The following is a 25076-nucleotide window of genomic DNA, read 5'->3' as shown; positions in this document are numbered from 1 at the left end:
TTACAGTTGAAAATATTTATTGCTGTCTATTTCTGTCTTAGAAAATGTACATTTTCTTTTTAAAAATAAAATACTTTTTAACCTGTTAGCCCTCTTTCCATTTTCCGAACCCCCCCACAAAAACTGCCATAGCCAAACTAAAATAGATACAGTTTATGAAGTCTTTGCACTAAAAGCATAAGTTTGGTCTCATTTGAAAGCAGACACTTGGAAGTTTATTAAGAGGTGAACATTAGTTACTGTTAAAATGAAAAAAGTTGTTATAGAGAGCTTAAATTATACTTTTTTATTAACTCCACCAAACATGTATGAAATATTGTTATGAAAATCTAAATGAAATTGGCCTTCGAGCAATCTAGAAATGCTCTGCAGATAAAGCCACAGGTCTGACCATGTTCTGTTTTAAATCTGAAGATGATACCTCTAAAACTCTGTATTTTATGAAATGTTTTTTAGACCCATGTCATGTAAATTTATTTAGAGAAAACAGCAAAAATGCTAAGCTAATGTTTGTTTATTTATATCTCACAACATCCTTTCAGTTTATTGTCCTATTGCTCTGGGTTTTAAACAGACTCATTAAATAAGCATCCGGATAAGTCATTAACAACTTTTAATCCGGGATATGGCTAAATGTTTATTTTATTATTATTATTATTAATTGCTCATAATTTCTATTTAGTGTTTTATTTCCTCCTTTTGTCTCAATTCACTTTCTTTTTATTAAAGTCCTTTCTTACAAAAAGAAACTTACCTTAAAGAAGCTTTACCAGTCAAAATTATTCCTAGAAACACATATCTCATATCTCCAGACAGCAGATGTTTACAGAACAGCTAGTACGTTAGCTTAGCATACCATCAAAACACTACAAATAAAAGCATTTATAATAAAACTCACATTATAACATCAAAAGTCGAGTGCTTAAACAATCATGCGTGATCTGATGTGGCTTTGAATCATAAAATAAGACCGAAAATAAACAATTTTATGTTATTTATGCTGTTAGCTTTGCTCGATTAGCATAGCATTATAATATACAGTACTGTTATGAAAATAACAGACATAGCGTTAAAAATACAGACAAACCATATATAATCTTAATCGTGTTTATTGTCTCCATGGTTTTAAAACATCAACACATCTTTATTTGCATGTTATTATAAAAACAGCGATCGATCGTTGCACGTCACTGTTCAAGTTCACGTCTGATAGCTGAGCTGAGCTCTGACGTCTTATTCTATGAAAGTTTTCATATTGAGAGTTTCAGACTTTAGCGTCCTCCGGCTTCACGTATGAATGAAACAAACTGAGTGTGAATGACTGCAGACTCCAGCTTGCTCATATCACCATGTTTGGAATAAAAATGGGTGAAATATTACCCCCCCTGCAGAAATTTGAAATAAACATATAAAATTGAAGTAATATTTCTCCAAATATGCATACTTTGAATTAAAAGCCTCGATGGATGTTGTTTTATCGAGTGCTTTCATGACGATCACGGAGGAGTATTTTTATCAATGAGTGCGGCTGAGGGTTATATTTCAAATTAAAGGTATGTACCGTTTTTCATTTTCATAACGCCTGACAAAAATGAAGAAATTACTGTTACTAGGATTCTCAGATTAAAATAAAGGTCAAAAACTAAATCTTATATCAAAACACTTTTTAATGATGTATAGTTGTTTAATGTAAGTACATTTAAACTAACAGTAATTTAAATTATGTAAATAAATAGCTCTTCAGTACATCCACGTCCTCGCGCAGGCTAACAGGTCAAATTGATATTTGTGATTGGACTAAATACTAAACTTTTAGTTATGTCCATTATTAATATATCTCCAAATATCATATGTATGAAACACAATTCCATCAGATAATTAATGTTACAATACAGTAAATTTCTATATCAATTTGGTCAATTCATAAATAAACTCATCACTCTCTTTCACTTACTAGATGATATGAGATGAATCTCAATTTATAATAAATGTGTGTGCAAATACATTGTCATTATTGGGCCATAAATCTTAACATATGTTACTTAAGTGGCAACGTTACAGTAAATGGGTATATACACACAATGCCAGTCCTGTGCTAAATAACATTTATTTATTTTTTTGGGAACAGAAGTTACCCCTGCCTGCAGTCTCTGCTTGTGACCCACAGAATGACACAGGTAAAGCACATAATTCATTAGGTGGTGACACCCCTTTGAGAGCTGTCAAGCCGTCAACTGTAATTTAAATATAAGAATTTAACTAGTTATCATTAACAATAATCATTAATAACAGCTGAATTTATAAAATACCACTTTTGGCTATATTCTCAAAATGTCGGCAAATTAGTTTAAATGTAAAAAATGAATTATTAATAGTAATTTTATTGACTCATCAGTGCTTTGTTTGTGTAGTGGCCGTTTGTCAACAAACAAAGAAAAATTAAACTTAAATCAAACCTTCAAACGACAACTTCTAGCACCCTGGACAGGTGATGTACGCAGGTAAGAAATAAAACAAATTCAAACTGGATTCAGACTTGTGGCTGGTTTATTTGTTCCCACTGAGCAGACAATACAGCATCTCTCACGCTGGTAAAAAACCATATGCCCGTCACCCAGGTGCTATAGGACACCTCCTACTTCCTACCTATATTCACCTTTACCTGTGCCCACTACTGCCCTCAGGTGTATAAATCAAGTATTGTAATTATTAAACTAACCAAAAAATAAAGACTAAACATATAAATAAAAGACTATTAATAAATAAACAACAAAAAGAATAATGTCAAAATATATATTACTAATTTGAGCAAATCATAATAGTACACAAATTAATTAGAAAATTATAACAAATTACCACTACTTGAATATAAACTAATGTGGCTCCAACACTCCGGCCCCTAATTGGATATTATCACAATTACTGAAATCTTTAAACGGAGCTACACACTATCTATTCTAACTACATCAGGTACAGATGTCTTGCCGCACCTGCAAAGAAAAGAAAAAGAAAGAGAATAATAGAGGTAGACAAAGAGAAAGAGAGAGAGAGAGAGAGAGAGAGAGAGAGAGAGAGAGTGTCACTTCATGTGATTATGCTGCCGCCTCCAGCAGCAGGCACAGCTTCGTCACGGGCCTCTCCAAGATGCTGGTCTTCGTTTGGAGGCGGACAGAGCGCACAACTCCATTCACATCTGATTTGACATCCAAAACTTTCCCCATCATCCAAGATCCTCTTGAAGCTGTAGCATCTGCCACAAGAACAACATCTCCAGATGTAAGATTTCTTCTTAGTGTTGTCCATTTTTGTCTCCGTTGCATCAAGGGCAGATACTCAGAAATCCATCTCTTCCAGAAGAGTTCCGCCATGTACTGTATCTGCTTCCATCTTTTTCTGACATACAGATCATTTCTCTCAAATAATCCTGGTGGCATAATTGCTTTACCTTTCAACAACAGAATGTGATTCGGCGTCAAAGCTTCCAGGTCATTTGAATCATCTGAGGCCCTTGTAATAGGCCTATCATTCAATATTGCTTCAACTTCGCAAAAAAGGGTTTGGAGTGCTTCATCGTCCAAGGTCTGCTGTTTAAGGACTGAGGTAAGAACACTCTTCACTGAGCGAATCAAGCGCTCCCAGACACCACCCTGATGGGAAGCTGATGGTGTGTTAAATCTCCATTCTATGCCATCCTGAAGAAAGGCTTTTTGAATTTTACCATAATTCAGAGCAGTCAGATTTTCCTTGAGCTCACGGCTGGCTCCAACAAAGTTAGTTCCATTGTCAGACCTGAGAGTTGAAACTGGACCTCGTCTGCAGATGAACCTTCTCACTGAATTGATACAGGAGTCTGTATCCAATGTGTATGCTACTTCCAAGTGTACAGCACGACTAGTCATGCAGGTGAAGAGCACTCCATATCTTTTGAGAAGACTTCTGCCTCTTTTAACTTCAATGGGCCCAAAATAATCAATGCCAACATGAGTGAAAGGGGCTTCAGTAGGTAACACTCTTTCAGCAGGTAAGTCCGCCATTTTTTGTTCAAGGAGTCTTCCTCTGTTGCGTCTGCAAACAACACAATCTGATATGACCTTTCTGGCAGCAGAGTTTGCATTTATAATCCAATACTTCCTCATTAAACTGGACAACATATAATTTCTTCCAGCATGACCTATCTGCTGATGAATGTGGCGCAGAATTAGAGTTGATACATGCAGATCCTTTGACAGAATAACAGGACGCTTGGATTCCATTGGTAGTGAGGCTTTGCTTAACCGACCACCCACTCTGAGAATCTCACCATCCATCACTGGGTCCAATCTGTACAGTGGACTGTCCTTGGATATAGATTTCATGCCACTCTGTAGGGAGGTAATTTCCTCCTTAAACCGTTGATGTTGTGCATACCGGATGATTGACAGCTCTGCCCTGGTCATATCTTGAAGTGTCAGACTCTGTCCTTTGAACGTAGCCTTAAAGCTCTGCATTTGGCTTTCCACCTGTTGATGACAGTCTGTAATGTCCATACTGAGGCTAGCAGTGGCATTAAGCTCCTTTCTCTTATGTCCCAATAACACAAGAGTATCCTTGATCTTAAGAAGCCAAGCTACAGCTACCTGCAATCTCTTCCAAGATGAAAAGTAATGAACTAGGTGGTTCATAGCATTATCTGTGTCTTTAACAACAGCATTTACTGTCAAATCCCTTTTGATCTCAGGGTCAGCACCAGGAATCACCTGTAGATCTACATCTAATTTAGGCCACCCATCCTTGGACTTGTAAAGGAAATCAGGTCCCATCATCCATCTCCTTCCATTCAGGAGATCTTCTGCCCTCAACCCTCTTGATGCTTCGTCTGCTGGGTTTTCCTTTGTCCCCACATATCTCCATTGATCAACATCAGTTGCCTCTCTGATGACTGCAATTCTGTTGGCCACAAAGGTATAGAATCGTCGACTTTCATTTGATATATATTTAAGGACTGTTGTGCTGTCAGTCCAGAAAACTGACTTGTCCAGCCTAAGTTGTAACTCTTTCTGTAGCATGCGGTCTACTTTGACAGCGAGGACTGCAGCTGTTAGCTCCAGACGAGGGATTGTTGTCTGCTTCAGCGGAGCAACTCTGGCCTTTCCCATCATAAACGCAACATGCACTTTATCATCACTTTCAAGTCTTAAGTAAGAGACGACTCCATACCCAACCTCACTGGCATCGGAGAAGTGGTGAAGCTGTACAGTGACAGGGTTTCCAAAGTCATTAGGCTTAATGCAACGATCGATCTTGAACTTTGCCACCTTTTGGAGATCTTCCAACCAGACAGCCCATTGTTTAGCAAGAACATGGGGAATATCTTCGTCCCATCCAAGGTTTCTTTTACAGAGTTCCTGCAGTAACAACTTAGCCATCATGCTGAATGGAGCAAGGAAGCCCAATGGGTCATAGAGGGAGCTGACCACTGAAAGAATTCCTCTTCTTGTTGGTGGTTGCTCTTGTGCTGAGGCCTTGAATCCAAATTGGTCAGTCTCAACGTACCACTGTAGTCCTAATGTACGTTCCACAGGAAGTTGATCTGAATCCAAATCCAGCTCCATCATGTCTTTTGCTCTGTGGCCTTCGCTGACAGAGCTCAAAACTGCACGGCTATTACTGACCCATTTTGACAGAGTGAATCCTCCTTTCTGACAAAGTGCAGTTAAACTGTGAAGCCTAGACAGGCATCAGGGAGATGACTGGCGCAGTCACGTCCCCGTCTCCCCTTTACTCCCTTGCTCGTCCGGATTTTAATAAAGCTCGGTGGGTGTAGATTTGTGGTGTTAAGCCCACTAGTCGGGGGCGGGACTTCAGTCCTTAAAAGGGCGTCACTGCATCCATTTCCTAAAAACATTCGCCGTCCCGTGCATTTTTCTCGTTCTCCCTAAACCGAACTGTGCAGAGTCTGTCACTGGGATGACGTATCTTCAATACGTATATGTATGTGTGTGTGTGTGTATGTATGTATGTATGTGTATATGAGTATATATATGTATATATGTATATGTGTGTATGTATATGTATGTATATGTATGTATATATATATATATATATATGTATGTTTGTGTATATGTACATGTGTATACATATGAATGGCCCCTACGCTAATTGGGTTTTGTTTTTCTTTTTTCATGTCTCGTCCTCGTCTCCGAGGACACTTGAGACAAACAGACCCAGTTCCGGTAAATGTGAAAGTTGGCACACCTCTGACTCACCGGCAGACCGTCAACGTGATGCCCAGCTGATGCATGACCAACAACCACCAGCAGAACCCGCTTTACCTCCGCCTAATCTCCTTAATCGTTTCAATGTATATATAAATATATCTCCCAAGGGTTTTTTCCTCCTAAGACTTTTTTTTACTTCCCCTGCTGAGTCTGGGGTTTTTTTTCTCATAGGGGGTTTTTCAACCCGGGGAGGCAGCCTTCTTGGGCTTTACTTAGCACCCTCTTCTTTACGTTACATTAGCAATACGCACGCTTATAATGTTGATTCATAGCCGCAGCAAATTTAGCTGCTATCGTGTATTATGTTGTGCTATCTGTCGTTTTTCTATGCTTTCCACTGCTTCTATTATTGTAAAGCTGCTTTGAAACAATCACAAATTGTGAAAAGCGCTATATAAATAAAATTGAATTGAATTGAATTGAAAATCCTGGACCATTTTCCTAGCTTCCTCTTCTGAGGCCATTGAACGAAGGCAATCATCAACATAAAAATTGTTTTTCACTGTACTCACAACCTCTGGTGGAAAGTGTTCTGCGTTGTCATCTGCAGTTCTTCTCAAGGCATAATTGGCACAGCTTGGGGATGATGCAGCTCCAAATAGATGTACCTTCATGCGGTATTCCTGCGAAGCCTGTGCAGTGTCACCACCTGGCCACCAGAGGAAGCGGAGAAAGTCAATGTGCTTATTAGAGACATGAACCTGGTGAAACATGGATTGAATATCAGCCACTATTGCAATAGGCTCCTGCCTAAATCGGACTAAAACTCCAATGAGGCTGTTGGTAAGATCGGGGCCTTGCAAAAGCTGATTATTGAGTGATGTTCCTTTATATGAGGCTGCACAATCAAAAACAACTCTTAGCTTACCCTTCTGAGGATGATACACCCCGTGATGAGGGATATACCAAACTTTTCCATTGCTCTGTGTCAGCTGGTCAAGAGGAACTGGCTCAGCATGTCCCTGTGTTATCATTTCATTTAGGAACGTGGTATATTCCTCCTTAAAAACACTGTTTCTGTCAAACTTTCTTTTCAGGCTCCATAAGCGCTGCTCTGCTATGTAACGATTATCTGGCAAGGTTACATTTTCCTTTCTGAATGGCAAGTCAATACAGTAATGACCTCCAATTAGTTTTGCTGTACTACTGACAATATCCATGAACTTAATATCTTCTCTGGACATTTCAATCTGCTCTTCTGATGATTTCTCATTAAAGTCATGGTGATACTGCTTAACAAGCATTTCTTGCAGATGTTCAACAGAGATGCGATTTGCTGTTACAGCCCAATAGCCACTCTTACCTTTACGGCTTTCACCATGAAGAGGACCATTAATGACCCAACCAACCCTGGTTCTGACAGTATATGGGCCCTCATCTTGACTATTTATCACTTCCCACGGCTCCAGAACCTTGGGGGCGTCAGTTCCAATAAGCAGATCAACATTTGCATGAATGTCATGGAGTATTACATCCTTCAAATACGGCCATGGATCAATATCTGCTTGTCGTGGAATATTAAGTGCAGACACAGGTATAGTTCTTTGAGTCAAAACATCAGGAAGCTTTATGAAATCTTCAGCACCCATGCCAGACACTTCAAGACCTGACAAAACATGAGCATTCACAACCTTTCGTTGGCCCATTGTTCTCAACAAAATACTTGTCTTCTTACCTCGCAAATTTAACCTTTTTGCCATGGTTTCTGTACAGAATGTGCCAGAACTGCCAGGATCCAAGAAAGCATATGTATGCATGATCTTATTAGTCAGTTTGCTTCTGACCTTTACTGCAACGATAGAGAAGGTAGAATGATCTTCCACACCGGCCCCAATATGGCCACACGTCTGAAAGGTTACAGTCGAATCACTTGGAAGGCTCACAGGATGTTTGCCTTGTTCTACAGATATGCCTTTATGCTGTCTTTCTATATGAAGGACCCCGGGGTGTTTCTGATGACACACGTAGCAATCCAATCGACTCCTACAGTCCTTGCTTGTGTGGCCTACTTTCAGGCAACCGAAACAAATACCCTTGTCCTTAATGAAGTTGATCTTGTCCCGGTGTGACTTGGCTTTAAACTGTGAGCACTGACCTACTGTATGATTTCTCTGCAGGCAGAAAAGACAACAATGAGTGGAGGAAGTGCTATGTTCTGCAGACCGTGCCATAGTTTCTTCTCTCACAGGAGTGACATTTGTAACGTAGCTGCTCCCCTTCCTTCTTTGTCGTAGCTGGCTGCTACTGGAGGCTTTAACGTTAGGATGTTGAGGATCCTGAATGTTTCCAAAAACTGGATCTAAAGCAATTTTCACTTGTCTCTCAATAAAATTTACAAGATCAATGAATGTAGCTCTCTGTCCACTTCGTTCTTGCAGATCACATGCAATACTCCTCCATTTCTCTCTTAGCTTGTTAGGAAGCTTTAAAATGATACTCCGCATATTAGATGGTAAGTCCAGTTCCCTCATATACATTACTTGTTCTGATAGATTTGAACATCCTCGGAGAAACAGAGAGAATGATTGTAATCCTTTTACATCTTCACCTTTAACAGGTGTCCAGTTAAGTATTTTTTCCATGTAGGCGGATGCAATTTTATATTCATCTCCAAAATGCTGTGCAAGAAGATTCTTGGCTCTTTGATATCCTTGATCTGGAGGTATATGTTGACAACTATGCACAAGATCCTTTGGCTGCCCTCTAGTGTACTGTTCAAGGAACTGCAAACAGTCACTGGGATTATTCGTTTTCTTCTCCACTATATTTTCAAAGGCTCTAATGAAGGATTTATATTGAAGAGGGTCTCCATCAAAAATTTGCAGATTTCTTGGAGGAAGAACAGAGGAAATATTTTGCTGAACCAACAGTGAAGTGATTTCATTTTGTTTTTGCATAATGCCCATCATGTCATTTTGGTTGTTACCACTTTGAGTTTGAGCATTTAATACATGTGCCACTTGACATTCATTTGCAGGCTGTACTTCTTGATATAGAGCTTCTGACCCCAATGGCCTTCCATACATTCGCTCAGTAAATCCTTGGTTTGACATAAAATCTGATGCTGGATGAGGTACAGCAAGAACATCATTTTCAGGTGGGACAAAGGCTTTAGCAAGAGGATCTAAACCGATGGATCTTTGAGCTTTACTCCTCTCCAAATAAGAGTTCATTCCATCAGATCGTCTTGATCCACGCTGTGATGAGTTCACTTCTAAGACATGAAGCCTTGCGGTTGTAGCTGCCAAATCTGTTTCAAGCTCCAATTGCTCCTTTTCTCTACGAAGCCTTTCCTCCTGCGCTTCTATATGATGCTTCCTTTTTAAAGCTTCGGCGCGTTTAAGAAGAGCTGCTCTCTCAGCCTCCGCATTAATGCGCGCCGCGGATGCTGCGGACGTTTTGATATACCAGTGGCGCGTGATTTTACAGAACTTGCTCTTACACTTAAGACGTTAGAAATACTGTCTTCGGGTTGTATTTCATCATTAACGCATCCTGCGTCGATAGGTTCTGTTGATTGTGAGTATGGATAACCAGCTTTAAACAACCACTCCTTAACATCATCAACAAATCCATGACATGATTTCATCTTCTCCTCAAAGTTTTTAGTGTTAGCGATGAGTATTTCATCTTCTGGTAGAGGTAACTCCATAAATGTTTCATGAATATTTTGTGCTTCTTCATAACACTTAATGAATAAAGCAAGCTGAGTGTTCACTGTGTTTGCATTTTCATTTAATTCAATTTGAGCACGGATTTTATCCATAAGCTTTTTAGCCTGTTTAGTTTTTGCAGTGCGTTTTTCTTGACATGTTTGTATATAAAAACACATTCCTTTAGAAGACAATTTAATTGACCTCTGTGATTTCGGCTTCTCCACATCCGTCATTTTGTTTCAAACTTATATTGTTGATATCAGTGAATTTTCACAATCGGGCAACAAGGCAAAGGCAACGTTTATTGAAACAACTTTGTTTAATACAAACAATCCTCTTCATCCACACAAGCACACACTGCAGGCTTTTACCTTTTATGAAACCGTTTTCCTATACGGCATTTAGCAGTACATACCAACTTGAACTTCATAGCTCGGATCAGGCCGCCTCTGTTTCATGCCAGCAGATAATCCATGAATGATGATTAAAACAATCCATGCTGATTTTCCATCGGGTATCCCAATAATATCCGAAGCAAATTCCAAGGAAAGTTTTTCTTCTTTCTTCAATCAATAGGCAGGTTTTTTACTTGATGTAGTGGCCGTTTGTCAACAAACAAAGAAAAATTAAACTTAAATCAAACCTTCAAACGACAACTTCTAGCACCCTGGACAGGTGATGTACGCAGGTAAGAAATAAAACAAATTCAAACTGGATTCAGACTTGTGGCTGGTTTATTTGTTCCCACTGAGCAGACAATACAGCATCTCTCACGCTGGTAAAAAACCATATGCCCGTCACCCAGGTGCTATAGGACACCTCCTACTTCCTACCTATATTCACCTTTACCTGTGCCCACTACTGCCCTCAGGTGTATAAATCAAGTATTGTAATTATTAAACTAACCAAAAAATAAAGACTAAACATATAAATAAAAGACTATTAATAAATAAACAACAAAAAGAATAATGTCAAAATATATATTACTAATTTGAGCAAATCATAATAGTACACACATTAATTAGAAAATTATAACAAATTACCACTACTTGAATATAAACTAATGTGGCTCCAACAGTTTGGAACTATTATCATAGACGTACAAGAGGGGAAACTCTCATTCGTTTTTGGCAACAGTCCATTTTGGAATGAAAATTCTCACAGCCAATTCATTCTCAGCGAATCTCACAGCCAACTCAGAAGCGCAATAGTAAGATTCTTAAATTAAAATTTTGTTCACTTGCTACACCTACATGAAACGCAGTATTGTCTTGTATGTATGTGTTGATTTGTTGTTGTTATCAGTTGTGGAATCCAATCATTAAATAGATACACATTTGAGGTAGTTTTTTCTTGCTTTATTATGTAATTCTATTTTATGCTACTTTACACATTTACTGCTATTATAAGTTACCAACTCCACTAGGTATGAAATATATTTTGTACATATTAATCCCCTGGATCCCGCTACAAACATTATAATCTTATAGAACATGATGCATTGTTCTGTCTGTTAACAATAATTGCGACTTTTGGACAGTGGCTGTGTGTTGTTTTTTTTTACTTAATCCATTTCGAGCAATTCAGATGTATATGTGTGTATATGTGTATGTATATGGAGGCAAAATATTATGTGTGGATGAGTTTATGTCGGTATGTATCTATGTAAAATTAGCCTATATAAAAGTGGAAGACTTGTCTAAATATCTGAAAATAAGCTGTAAAAAGGGATTAATGATCACTGGTCTGATTGTATGTTATTCTGTGTTAACATCATTCAGTTTGAATTTGATCTTTTAATGTACAAAGTTACTGATTTTGCCATTACTTCTAGTTTGCCAGACTCATGTCCAAAAAACCACACAAGACAGGACAGATAAAAACAGAGAAAACATACAAACAGTTAAAAAGAGTAAATACAAAAATTAAAATACATACAAACATTTCAACCAATGCATTCTCAACCTGGATGTGTACCTGGAGCAACTCACTAAGGGATTTGAGAGTGCCACCATGATACTGTTTGAAGACTTATCCAAACGTTGCATAAACTTAAACATCAAATTTCTTAAAAGTGCCTTTAATGTAATCACTCCTACAGATACAAACATCTGACTAGCACTCCCTCCTCTGGGAACCTTGAGTAAAATTCTCATTGCATCATTGTAGGCAACTTGTACCTTATGCATGCTGGATTTTTTATAAGAAGACCACAGATGGGCAGTATAGAGTGATGTACAGTAAGCTTTGAACAGAGCCACTTTAACTTGAGTGGAACAGTAACCAAACTTAGTGCTATGATGTTTGCCTGTGCATATAATTTATAACACTGTCTGTACATGTCATCATCATCATTCATATCATCTGCAATACAATGACCAAGGTATTTAATCTTTTTGCAGACCTCAAGACAATTATTGGCTAACATGAACACAGGAAAATTAAGCCATTTATCCTGTTTCGTTCTGCATATTAAGACAGCACTTTTGCTGGAATTATATTTTATATCAAATTCCACCCCATAATCAGAGCATATATTAAGAAGCTCCTGCAGCCCAGCACTACTCGGACTAAAAATAACAAGTTCATCTGCATATATGAGATGATTTACCAGCATGCCACCGATCATACCGATCAACCCGTGTTACAACCATTAAGTCTCCTTGACAATTCATCAATATATAAATTAAATAAGACTGGGGACAAGATTCCTCCCTGCCTTAGTTGACTCCCGATTCGCTTTCATTCCAAAATGGCGGATTCGTGGGGCTGCTGCTGGGCGCTGGTGTTGCAATGGAACGTTCTATTGAGTTTCCCCTCTTGTACTTCTATACTCTTTGCTATTATTGGTCACTCCGTGGGTTACTTCCGCATTCCATACGTCTATGCGACTGTCGTATTTTTTTTTTTTTTGAAAAACAGTATTGAATACAAAGGTACAAGGTCACAGTATAATCATTTTATACATTAAATAAATGTCGTAGATGTGATATTATACGGCTCTGGTTGAACTGGCTTAACGGCACGTTGCGTCATTAATATTCATGAGCTAAACCTTCGCCATATGACGCCGCTAGAACTGTCAGGCGAATGACGTCAAAGTGCCGCGAGAGCGAGACGAAATTACACTTCGTAAGATTTCTCGCGGTACTTTGACGTCATCCGGATGTCGGTTCTTGCAGCGCCGCATGAAGTCCAACAAGCCTACTGCTTCCTGCGAAGCGGCGTTACTCCACCCCTTGAGCGAGTTGTGCGTGTGTTTCAGATAAAAATAGAATTAGGGCAGGGTCCGGCGAACGGACGCGCTTTAAAGCCTAGGTAGATTTCGCAACAGCTATGACATAAACAGGAACGACAGCACTAAGGAAAGGCACTCGATGTGCTGAGGTGAAACGGCGTCGCGCGATGCTCCCGGAGTTTCGCGTTCACTTCAAAAACTACACGCACAACGATAAACGCATGCGAGTTTGTTGGAAAACGCGTCGGTTTCTGGACGTTGATGAAGATCCAGTCGTGACGAGTGTGCCACTTCACAACAGATCTTTGCAGTTCTTTATTTTTTAACCGATTTCATCGTCCAGACCACGAGATTTTAACGTTTTTATATGAACATGCAACAGTAATCGTCGCTACTGACGTCACGGGAGTTTTATTTGTTTGTTTAGTGTCACTAGTATAGATACCAGAGGTGTCAGCGATGAAGTATGCAGACTGAGCTTCTGCACCAAAGGGGTTGGGTGTCATTTACCTCAAACCGGTGAAAAATGAATTCGGATCAGGAAGGCATATCCTTTTCTGTGCCATCTTTCGGCCAACCCCTGGACTCAATGGAAGGGAAAAGCAGAGAATGCAGCGCCGCTTTGAATTGCGGTGCCGGGAGCCACTGGCATGACACCGCCATCTGTAAAAGTGCCAACCTGGTTGTTACCTGTTGCCCATCTGACACCTTGCTGACCACGGGTAAATGTAAGAATAGAGCCGTGACAGTGGTATACGTGAGAAACTCTGAAATGAGCCAATCTCATAGCCCGGAGGACATGGCATTACAATGTCTGAAGGATGCTTGTGACATTGTGGGCTGTAAATTGGAGATAATCCACTTCGGGATGCTGGACTTTGGGGAAACATCAGTTCTTGATCACTTTTACAATGCAGGTGAGAATTCCTACCGGATCTTTGGGCTTGTCCTGTAAATAAAGGTGAATGCTGTTGCTGAATCAACATTGCTGTGAATCTAGTTTGGTCACTGAATGAGGCACGAGATTCTGCGGTTTATGTTAGTTTAATTCATTGGATGATTCATTGGAATGTTAGATATGGTCTTGAACTAGTTGTCAGAAGTGTTTTGGTTTCTTTCTAGTGTTTTACTGTACATAGTGTTCAATCTTTATGTTTTCTTGGAATGAAGTGAGATATGATTGAAACCCTCGCCCACATGCTGCACACACAGCCAGGGTGGAGTGCAACGACTTAAACTTCATTTCCATGAAAAAATGACTGGCATTCAAACTTTTACTTTGGCACTGAAACTTCATTTAAACTCCAGGCTGAACTGCAGCAAAACCAGAAAAAGCACTCAAAATGTAAAAACACCCTATGTTAACTACATTGGGAGGCATGTTATTGAAAGATGGCAGTGGGAATAAAGTAAAAGTTAAAATGGAAAAGAAAATGTTTTTTTTAAATGCAAACAGGAAAATGGTAAGGATAGAGGCTTTTTTAAAACTCAATGGAAGAAACAATATTTGTTAATTTACATTTGGCAGACACTTTTATTCAAAGTGACTTACAGGCCTACTTTATTTTAATCAGAATGTGTTCCTTGGGTTCGAACCCATGCCATTTTGCGCTGCTTACGCAATGCTCTACCACTGAACTGTACATAGACCGGGCTTAGATTAAGCCAGGTCTAGCTTTAGTTAAATTTAATTACTTTTTATAATTGTGCCTTAGAGAAAACTACTATTGTGCATCACAATGGCACTGATATATTTTAAGATATGTCAGTGCACGTTGTTTTTGATTAAGAAAGCCTTAAACATGCATTTTAGTCTAGGATTAAGTTTAATCCATTTTAAGGCCCTCCCAATACAAACAGATGTATTTTCAAAACCGCAGCTTTTGTATGCGGTTTGGCCACACAAACACTCAGTATCGGGTCACTGAAACTGAACTTTTTCGAAAACCCCTAGGGTGAAGATTTTCAGAAACTCTGTTTCAGTGTTGTTGTGTATTGGTGAAACTGGAGATTATGTTGAATGGAGAGTGCATTGCTCGCCGCTATCTCCTTTGTTGTGCGTGAGGCGAGCCTGTGCAAGGACCGACGTAGCCAAAATATTGCTGCTGATAAACTTTTCTTAGGCTTCTGATTGGTCAACATGGTTAGGATTTTTTTGTGAGCAGGCTTTCTGCTGAAATGCTGTGGCATACAGTGATAGCACTTTTTCTGAAGTTAATCTCACCATTTACACAAAAAGCCACCAGTGTATTAGCCTAATAACTTTACTATGTTAATTTTAATATGTTAATTATCCAGCATTATTTGCAACAGCAATGTTCAATACAAAACAAATGGTTACGTTCATAAGCCATGGAAACGTGAACATTATCAGTAAATATGAGACACGGTGACCTTACAGCAGAAACTGGCCGAAACCTCCCCATGTTAACCCCATCAGATGACCTTGCTGTTGAGAACAACTACATGAAACATGTGAATGAATGTTAGTCACAGTGTTTTGGTAAATCTTGTTTTGTATATTGTTACAGGCCTTAATGTCTGGTCAAGCATGATGATTTTATCTTAATTTTCGCTTGTACATTATTTGTGAGATTGAATGACAACCTACTGATTCAGAAAACCCAATCTAAATTGTACTAAAGACAATGGGTCTTATATTTGATTTCAACATGTGAACCGCTTTATTTATTATTAGATTTACTTAAGCATTCGGTCATCTGATGTTTTGTATCAGTTTCGAGGTATTTTACTCTCTACACAAAAGTTTTGTTTTGGTTATAGGACACAACTGTGGTATTTTCTGATACAATCTGGAGTTCTTAAAAAAAATCAAGAAATTAAACGCATCTAATCTGACTCATAAGGCAAACAACCTTGAAACTAGAGGTCGACCTCGACCGATAGTGGATTTTATCGATAACTAGGTTGGTCCGTACTAGCGGATTGTATTTGACGCATTTAATTAATTGATTTAATTTATAATTTTTTAAGATTATAGATGGTTTCATAAACATTTACATTTTTAGAGATATTTAAGAGCATCTATTCTAAATTTTACATAAAATCATGTACAAACCCGATCTAAGATTTACAGCAGGTAGTGATCGTTTTTGCGTCTTTTCCTCATATAAATCGATCGTTTGAACTTGGTACACTTGGAATATGTCTAATATTTGAAAAAAAGTGAAAAAATTGTGAGTTTTGTATGCTGTGTTTTATATTATGTAATAAATTAATGCGTAATTTTTTTGCTAAAAATGGCTGAATAGTGTTATATTAATAATTACCAGTAATTCTGGCGGTTTAAATAGAAAATCAAATACCAATACGTTTCATCATTGCTTAATTATAGCCCAATATATTAAGTTTCACCTGCTGCCGGTAAAGATGCTAATTTAGTAAACACATCTTTGTGTTTTATTTGGGATAAACAATCTGAATGGTTGTATGGGTTGGAGGATAGGTTGGTAATTTCTCACAGATTCTGATAATTGGCAGTGTTTCCGCTATATACATTCAACCGTGGCGGGCCGCCACGCCTAAAACATCCCCGCCACGCCTGCGGTTGTGGATAGAAGGGATACAGCAAACGAAATCTCGCCGGATGGGCACTGTTTTATCCTAATCCTTCACCCAAACCCAACTCTAAACACAACATTTCACAGGATTGTAGGATGTATGTGTATCTCATGTAGCCAGAGCCGCTGTTTTCATCCTAAAAATCCTACCTCCAAATCTAATCCTAAACTTTTTGCCATTTTCTGTATCCCTTCTAGACAAAACCCACAGCCGCAGCTCGCAAAATAAATAAAGCTATACCGAAATGTCCGCCCAGCAAGAAAGAAAAAAATTCCTTTCTGGATTCGCGTTGTTCACTCATTTATAAATGAATCTCCTAAAATATCATTATTTCCCCCATGGGTTTAGTTCATGCACAAATAGATTTAAATCAATGGATGATGATTAGGCTACGTCTCTGTTTTGAGAAATAATAATAAAATAAATAAGTCTACACGAAATATGTTATAATTATCAGATTGACAAAACGAATAAAAAAGTTTTGAGTTGCTGTTCTTTTTTTGTGATGCGCTGTTAAACCAAAGCAGCAGAAAGCACGTCATGTTTTTAATTATTTTAAATAAGCACAAGGTTTTCTCCTTATTGTGAGTTTACATAAATAAAAATACACAATTTACAGATTCGAATGTTATTTTACTTTTATCTGTCTGGCAATAAATTAAGGGTAATTTAAGTTGCAAGGTCATCAAGCGTATGCTGTTCACAGGCGCATATACACGGACGCAGCGCAGGGCTGTGAGAAAAGACATGATTAAACTTTCGATTTAACATATTACGAGTTTTTTGGACATTCATTTGTAATCACTGTACTCATATTATCAACTTATCTGGCCATTAGTTATTCAGTATAGGCTATAAGCGCAGCGCGCTGCTGACCGCTCACCTGTCAGTCAATCTGTGCTTTAGATCGACACTCACAAAGTTTCACATTAAATGATAAGATGTTTGTCCAAAAACAAAAGGCTAAATACTGAATACAACTCATATAGGACTGCAAGACATAAGTTGAATCTGTTTGGAAGGAAACTTATTCCCGTGGAAGAGAAGGACGTTGGTAATAAAAACTGGAGGCAGACGGTGAGACTGTTTCATCTGTTTTCAGACGAAACAACAGGGTCGGGGTACCCGCGGGTGAAACTTCTAATATTTGATGTAACGGGTGTAATAATATTAACGTGTTATATGCGTTGTAGATCCAGGTCGGGACTCAATATGCGAGAGTAAACTGCGGGTCTAACATCCAAGAACAGAATTCGACTCGATTCCGATAGGTAACAGATTTTAAATGTCCCCGTGCTTATTTGTGTTTAAGATCTGTCTGCGAAGGGCATAAAGGTTTCTATAACTGCGCGATTTGCGGTGTGACCGGGTCGGGGTCTTTATGTCAGACAGGCCGGGTGTGGAATAAAATTGCTGCCTGCTGATGTCGGATAAATGTTCTGTCAATCACAGCGGTGCGGATTATCAAACAGGACTGTGCGTGACTTTGCAACAGCAAACCCGAGCACGAACTTGCACACTACATTAAAACTACAATGAAAGATCCCTATGAAGCTATAAAACTTACGTATTTTTAAGAAAATACAGTTTAGATCAAACATAGAAAAGCAATATGCTATAAATATAAGGAAAAGTAAATGACAGCATGAAAATGATAAAAAATACATGTTAGTTTACTGTAGCCTATTTTCTACATTAAAAAAAAATAATGTACATTTATAATCATCATGGGCGCCCCCTGCCGCCACAGCTGGAAAAAATCCTAGAGGAAACACTGATTGGTTTAATGTCCCTGAACTGCTATTTTAAAAGAATTGTCTACTCATTTTCAATATTAAAATATTAAATAGTCGAAGTACTCCCAAAAGTGCTGTTCCGCCATACAATATAGTTCCTCTTTTAAATCCGCTTAGAAAAGCGCTACGTTTTATTTTGTACCACCAAACCTGCTCGTGTAACTACTCGTCTTAAATAGGAAAAACGTTGATGTGTTTGGTCACTTCTAACTTCAATGGACTATTCCTTTAACATCAGTATTGGATTCCTATGGATTTCTTAGAGAGAAAGCAACTGTTTTTCTTCTTATACTGAAAGACTGTGACTATAAAAATCCTATAATTTCTTTCCATCTTACAACTTTAAGATTGTCAATACTCCTGAATGACTGAACTCCTGACGCCATCGTTCCTTGAGTTTACTGGGTTTGTTTACCCAAATACCCTAAATTCCAGATCACTTACAGGGTTTCACAAATACAAATAAAACTGTTGCACAATTGTGGCATGTGCAACAAAGACATTTGTATTACAAAAGCAGTGTTTAAAAAATTAAACACTGGATGAACTCTCACAAACATTAAAACAGGTGCGTTTATAGACTTATTGTTATAAACATTGTCTTGCACAGTTATACTGTTTATCTGGACAATCAATGACTTCCTGATTATTTGATACTGTGGTTGTCTTCACCAGCACATTCAACACAGTTTCTTATTCATTGAGTTTGCATCATGACTTTCAAGACAACGCACGTTCAAAACAGTTTTGTATGTGCAAGTTGTTCAATGACATTTGATTGGATGAAAGTAGATTTTGTCTGGTTCTGCTTGAGAAGTGTGTCTCTTTTAGTATATGAGTTATTAATGTGGTTTGCTTGTAAACTACCATTGATGATGTTGTCATGTAAGACATCCGGCAGTATTCGTGTCTCATTCAACCGAAGTTTAGATGCATCTGTTAAGTACTCATATTTTCTAGATTTCATTTCACATTAGTAAACACACTTGCCACACACAAAACCCTTCACCTGTTGCCCTGTATTCATGAACTCATCTTGACTTTGCTGTTCAATTGGCAGCAGTGTGATTAGATTCATGTTGATGTGGACTTTTATTTTGCTTTAGTGTCTTAACTTTGAGAAATTTACAACTTGTATTTGCTCATTTACCTGCCATGGAAATTGGATGGTTGTGTTAGTAGGGCTGTCAATCGATTAAACTATTTAATCTAGATTAATCGCATGATTGCATATTAACCTTAATTTAACAATTTGTAAGTTTTTAATACTCCTAATCAACAGTCTACATTTTTACTTTCTTTCTTTTGCTTCAAAAGTGGCTCAAAATTGTAGACTCTGCTGTGCACATTACTTATTTAGACACATTTACTGTCTAAGGCTGCGTCTCGATTTACAGACAAGGGCTAGGCCAAGCACGTTCCATTAATCGCACGTTAATAAAATTAGTGTCGTTAAAATTAATTTACGTTAACGCGTTAATTTTGACCGCCCAAAATTAATTTTATTAGTGCAGTTTATCGTACATTATTTTAATATAAAAGTGTCTGCTAAGTTACTTTGTTACAATGTGTGGTTATTAGGGCTGCAAAATGATTAATTGTGACTAATCGTTTGCAGAATAAAAGTTTTTGTTTTCATCATATGTGTGCGTACTGTGTATAATAATTATGTATATATAAATACACACACATACATGCATAATTTTAAGAAAAAAAATCTATTTAAATAAATTATAAATAAATATAATTAGTATGTAAATATACTTGCATCTGTGTGTATTTATATATACATAATTATTATACACAGTACGCACACACATGATGAAAACAAAAACTTTTATTCTCCAAACAATTAGTCGCTATTAATAGTTTTGCAGCTCTAGTGGTTATGGACTTAATAACTGTATACAAAAACCAATAAAGTAATATTACCACAGCTCTGCAGGACACACAGGCAAATCCAAAGTAGATTTACATGAGAAATCAGGAAGAAATTTGCATGTGTGAAATCGGAAAGTAAGTCTCCTATTTTTTTTGGCTATACATTTGTTAGCTCTGAGCTCTATCACACAAAACAACTTGATGTTACTAAAATACAGCACTACATATTGAAGTTCATTAAAATCATATCTATTTTCTACTACTAACTCTCTAGCTTTCCACCATTAGTCTTCCTGTAGCTCAATTGGTAGAGCATTTAGAGTTAATTTAATGTTAGCAGTGCAAAAAGTTATAGTTAGATTCCCAGTGAACACACATGATGATGATGTAATGTACAACTTGCATGCTCTGTAAGTAAAATACTGTACATAATTGTAAATGTAGAGATGTTTCTTTCAGTGTCACAAATTGTCCTGCTCCTAAATCAATGTGACATGTCACAGTTTGAATTTACAGTATTTATTATATAAACAAATGCCATATATGTATGTGTATTAACACACACAGATGTTACACACTTTGCTCAGTTTTACTGTTGTTTCTGCTTCCTTTTGGGGTAACTGAAATAACAGCTGTAAAAGTGATTCGATGCAGATGCCCGCAAACAGGAACCGACTTCCTGCTAATATTTAAATGCAAAGTTTAAGACATAGATCTCAGCCCTCGGGACAGGCCCGATAGAAACAAACCACAAACAAACACTGACATTTATTGACTTCCTAACATTTGTTTGTATGTTTGTGTTGTGCACCATTCGGGGGTTAAAAAGCGAATGGCTTATACGAATGTTAACCAGATGTTAATTCATGAACTAACAATTTTGAATTTGAACCATTAAAATTGAATAAAATTGATAAGATATTCATATGTAATTGCCTTATTAGGGCTCCAGACTAACTTTCTTTACTAGGAGCACTGTTTACCACCTAACTGAAAATTTTAGGAGCACAAGCAGAAATTTTAGAGGCAAACCTTAAATCAGCCTGCAATGCCATTATTGACAAGTTATAAACCAAATTCATCTCCTTGATTAATTCTAGGCATAAAAACCCCCGAAAAAACTCAATTTACAACAAAGGGTACAAAATATCAGCAAATATAGATGTCTTTAAAATTAGCCCTAGACATTCCCTAAGCTGATATAGTACGATCAGTATAGTTAGGATATAATTGATTTGTTGCAGGTAACATACATTATATATACAGTAAGTTATATCCAGTAAGCATATTGTGGCATGGCTATATACATACTTTTATTATTTAAAGGTTTCTTGTCTCCTATCCAGTTTAACTTACCCGGGCACCTGATGTCTAAGACCTTTATTCTCATCTATAATGTTTTTTTACAGAAGTTCTCCTGTTCTCTTATCTGTTATCTCTGCAATGTCTTATGACCCCACGCCTCTTCACAGTTCTACGCGAGATCTGTTAAGGTGTGTTAGACTTCACACAGGGCTGAGTAGACCCATCGATAGATTAACAAATGAGCGATAAAAACCCATTCAATTTTCAGCATTCACTTTTTTTTGTCACGGGTGCCCTGTGCTGCTCCCTCGCAAAATGCATCCCTAGGCGGCTGCCCATGTCATGCATGGCTACTGTAAACTGTAAATCTGCCACTGCACACTTGAGGGCTCACAATCTACTAGTTTTCTTTAACATAAAATAACAACTAGAAGAAAATCTACATGTGCGTGTACTTGCAAAAAAATGCTTGTGCTGTGCTGTCTCAAATATTGGTCACAAAATGCACATTCTGAAGCCTTGCTTATGGTATTTGCACTATCGTGAGATCACTGTGATACTTTCATTAAAGTTTTACTACATGTATCAAGAATCACAGTAAAGACTTTTTGTAACTGTTCAAGTGACTACAAATATTTGGTTTTATATAAATGCTGTATTCTTCAATACTTTGTACAGTGTGCTGTCCCCCACAGCTATGTCGACCTTTAGTTTATACAGGTGAAGCGTCATCTTTTTGTAACACTTCTCTTACAGTAAGTGTCATTGACCTCTGTAACATGATATAGCTCAACATCTCGAACATTCATCTGTCTTTAAAACCTTTTAACCCTGTGACTCTCTTGGCGAGTGGCAGATGTGGTTTGGCCTTTAAAGATCATAGCTTAGAGTCTTTGCTGCAGATAAAAAGGGTGTGTAGTCTTCAGTGAAGCTCTTAGAAGATCTATTCCTCAAACCATAGATGAGATGTCTAGCATAATATATGTATCAACAACAGCTGTTATATTATTGACCCAGAATTAGGAACATTTCATTCGTAATGGGCTGAATGTAGACTTTGGTTATTATTTTTTGGTTATAATTAGTTGTGGTATATTAACCAGAGATGTTTGTTATTTCTGTGATGTGTCTTTGCACCGGAGAGTTTCTGACTAATTGTGTCTTTTCTGTTCATCGTGCAGTCTAATGGTGTGTGCACAGTCACACCAAAAGTGAAGTGAACATTAGCATTACTCGCTCTAGATTACCTGCAGGATTATTGTTTTGTTTTCACGTCATTTGTGCAAATAAAAACATTGCGCAAGGAGGAATGTCTACATGCGCACACTGTAAAACCAAACAGTAAAACTAACTTATAATAGAAAGTACCTGGTACTCAAAATGTGGCAAAAAGTTTAGCCAACTATTATTTTTGAGTTCATTCAACATCTATCATAGATTTAAGTTAACAGTTAATATTTTTTTGAGTTTTTACAACTACACCAAAGGTAAAGAGTTTAGGGAACTTAAAAAGTAGATTCAATCATAATTAAATATTTTAAGTCAAAAGCCCTCTAGTGGCGTTTTTTACCAAAAAGTGACGTCATCATTAAAAGGGCACTCACTCAGTCGTGTTTTAAACGGATGAATTTGCTCTTGGATGCAAATATTTACAAACTTTTGCTGGTTGTGATGAGTTCAATTTGCCAGGTAAGCTAAGAAAGAGTCTGTCACTGCAAATTTACTTCATTTTAAAGTTAAATCAACATCATTGGTTGAGGAGGTTCAGTTCCCAGCATGCTTTGCATGAGCCCGCAAAACGAGAGCATTTTTTTAAATTAAGTGATATTTTATGTGGTTTTAGTAAACAAAAAGACTCCGTAGTGTTAAACATTTATTTATGTTGGTGATTTAGAAAAGTTTGTTATTTTGTTTTAGTTTTGTGCTTACTATTGTTCAGAAGTGTAGTGCCTTTGCTTAGGCTTTAGGTCAATAATGTGTTACTTTATCATATGAACAATACCTATGTGAAAGTCAGCACTGAGCTCAGTCTCAACACACTTTCACTGGTATCAAATTTTCATGAGTCACATGATATGTTTCTGTGATTTGTGAACAAAATTAAATGGTAGTTAGTTTACTTGAATATTTTGAGTACTCTGAACTTGTCCGGTTTTACAGTGTTCTGTTAAGTTGTAAAATGTAGATATTTGAGTACAGGAAACTTAAGAAAAACAAGGCAATCAGTTGCCTCAAAATATTTAAGTAAAACTACTACTACAATTTAAGTTACATAAATTATATAATTTAATTTATATAAGACTTTATCTAAGTTTAGATAAATAATTTTTTTAATTTGAATTGAAGTTGTCAGTACTCAAAACTTTTAAGTTGGCAAACTTAGAAAAATAGCGGCAATCAGTTGCCTCAATTTTTTTTAGTTAGTAGAACTTATCTGGGTTTACAGTGCATTAATGTTTTTAATATCCGTGTTCATCATCGATAGTTCATTGGTGGAATTGGCTAGCGGCAAAAAAATCATGCAGATAGTTTTTCTGAGTGCGTTCATTGCTTCTTCTCATCATGAAGTGATTAATTTACTGCATATACAATGCATTAGCCAAGAAACAATAGCAGGAAACTAAGTTTGTCGTCAAGGCTGACAGGACGCTAATATTAGTAGTACCTCAAACAGTTACACAAAAATACATGCAGATAAATCCAACCCAAATGTTTAATGTCATGATTATTACCACCGATTTGCATTACTTTATAACCAACTGGTTACTCTTATTTATGATTTATCCATATTTTAAGTTAATAATGAGAGGAAGCAAACTATATGTAGCTGTCGGCTGCTATAACACATCAAACAGATCAAAATCTGATTTCGGCTCTTTTTTATCATCACTGCAATACATCTTTTGTTGTTTTTATTAGATAATCATTAAGGGGTGGTTTCCCGGACATGGATTATCTTAGGCCAGGATTAGGGCTTAGTTTAATTAGGTAATATATAACTAGTTTTAACAAACATGGCTTACTAAAAACATTACTTGTGTGCATATTGAAGCAAAACAAAGGGCACTGGTGTATTTTAAGATGTCAGTGCAAGTTGATTTCAGTTTGGACAGCTCTTACATTTATTTTAGTCTAGGACTAGTCTAATCCCTGTCCGAGAAACCGCCCTTAAATGTTTAAACTGAAGCAAATAAAGTACAAGACTACACATATAATATACATTCATGTCATTTGAATTTTACCAGTGGGAGTACTTTAGTACTTATTAATATAATTAATATATTTTAAAAACATTTAGCACTGTTTTATTTTGAGTGTTATGTTTTTATCCAGTATCCATTTTAAAAACGATTGATCTATT

General features: G+C 37.2%; 1 protein-coding gene across 1 annotated transcript in view; it reads left to right on the top strand.

Moving 5' to 3' along the window:
- The first annotated feature begins 13164 nt into the window (after positions 1 to 13164).
- The window catches only part of map3k5 (mitogen-activated protein kinase kinase kinase 5), a 53012-nt gene continuing 41100 nt past the window's right edge, over positions 13165 to 25076 (top strand). The window contains exon 1 of the mRNA XM_065268963.1: positions 13165 to 14068. Within this exon, the coding sequence (XP_065125035.1) occupies positions 13678 to 14068 (391 nt within the window). The 5' untranslated portion in view covers positions 13165 to 13677. The remainder of the gene's footprint in view (positions 14069 to 25076) is intronic.

The sequence above is a fragment of the Paramisgurnus dabryanus genome, chromosome 12 (genome assembly GCF_030506205.2).
Source record: "Paramisgurnus dabryanus chromosome 12, PD_genome_1.1, whole genome shotgun sequence".
Lineage (NCBI taxonomy): Eukaryota > Metazoa > Chordata > Actinopteri > Cypriniformes > Cobitidae > Paramisgurnus > Paramisgurnus dabryanus.
This window is presented reverse-complemented; position numbering and strand designations above follow the sequence as displayed.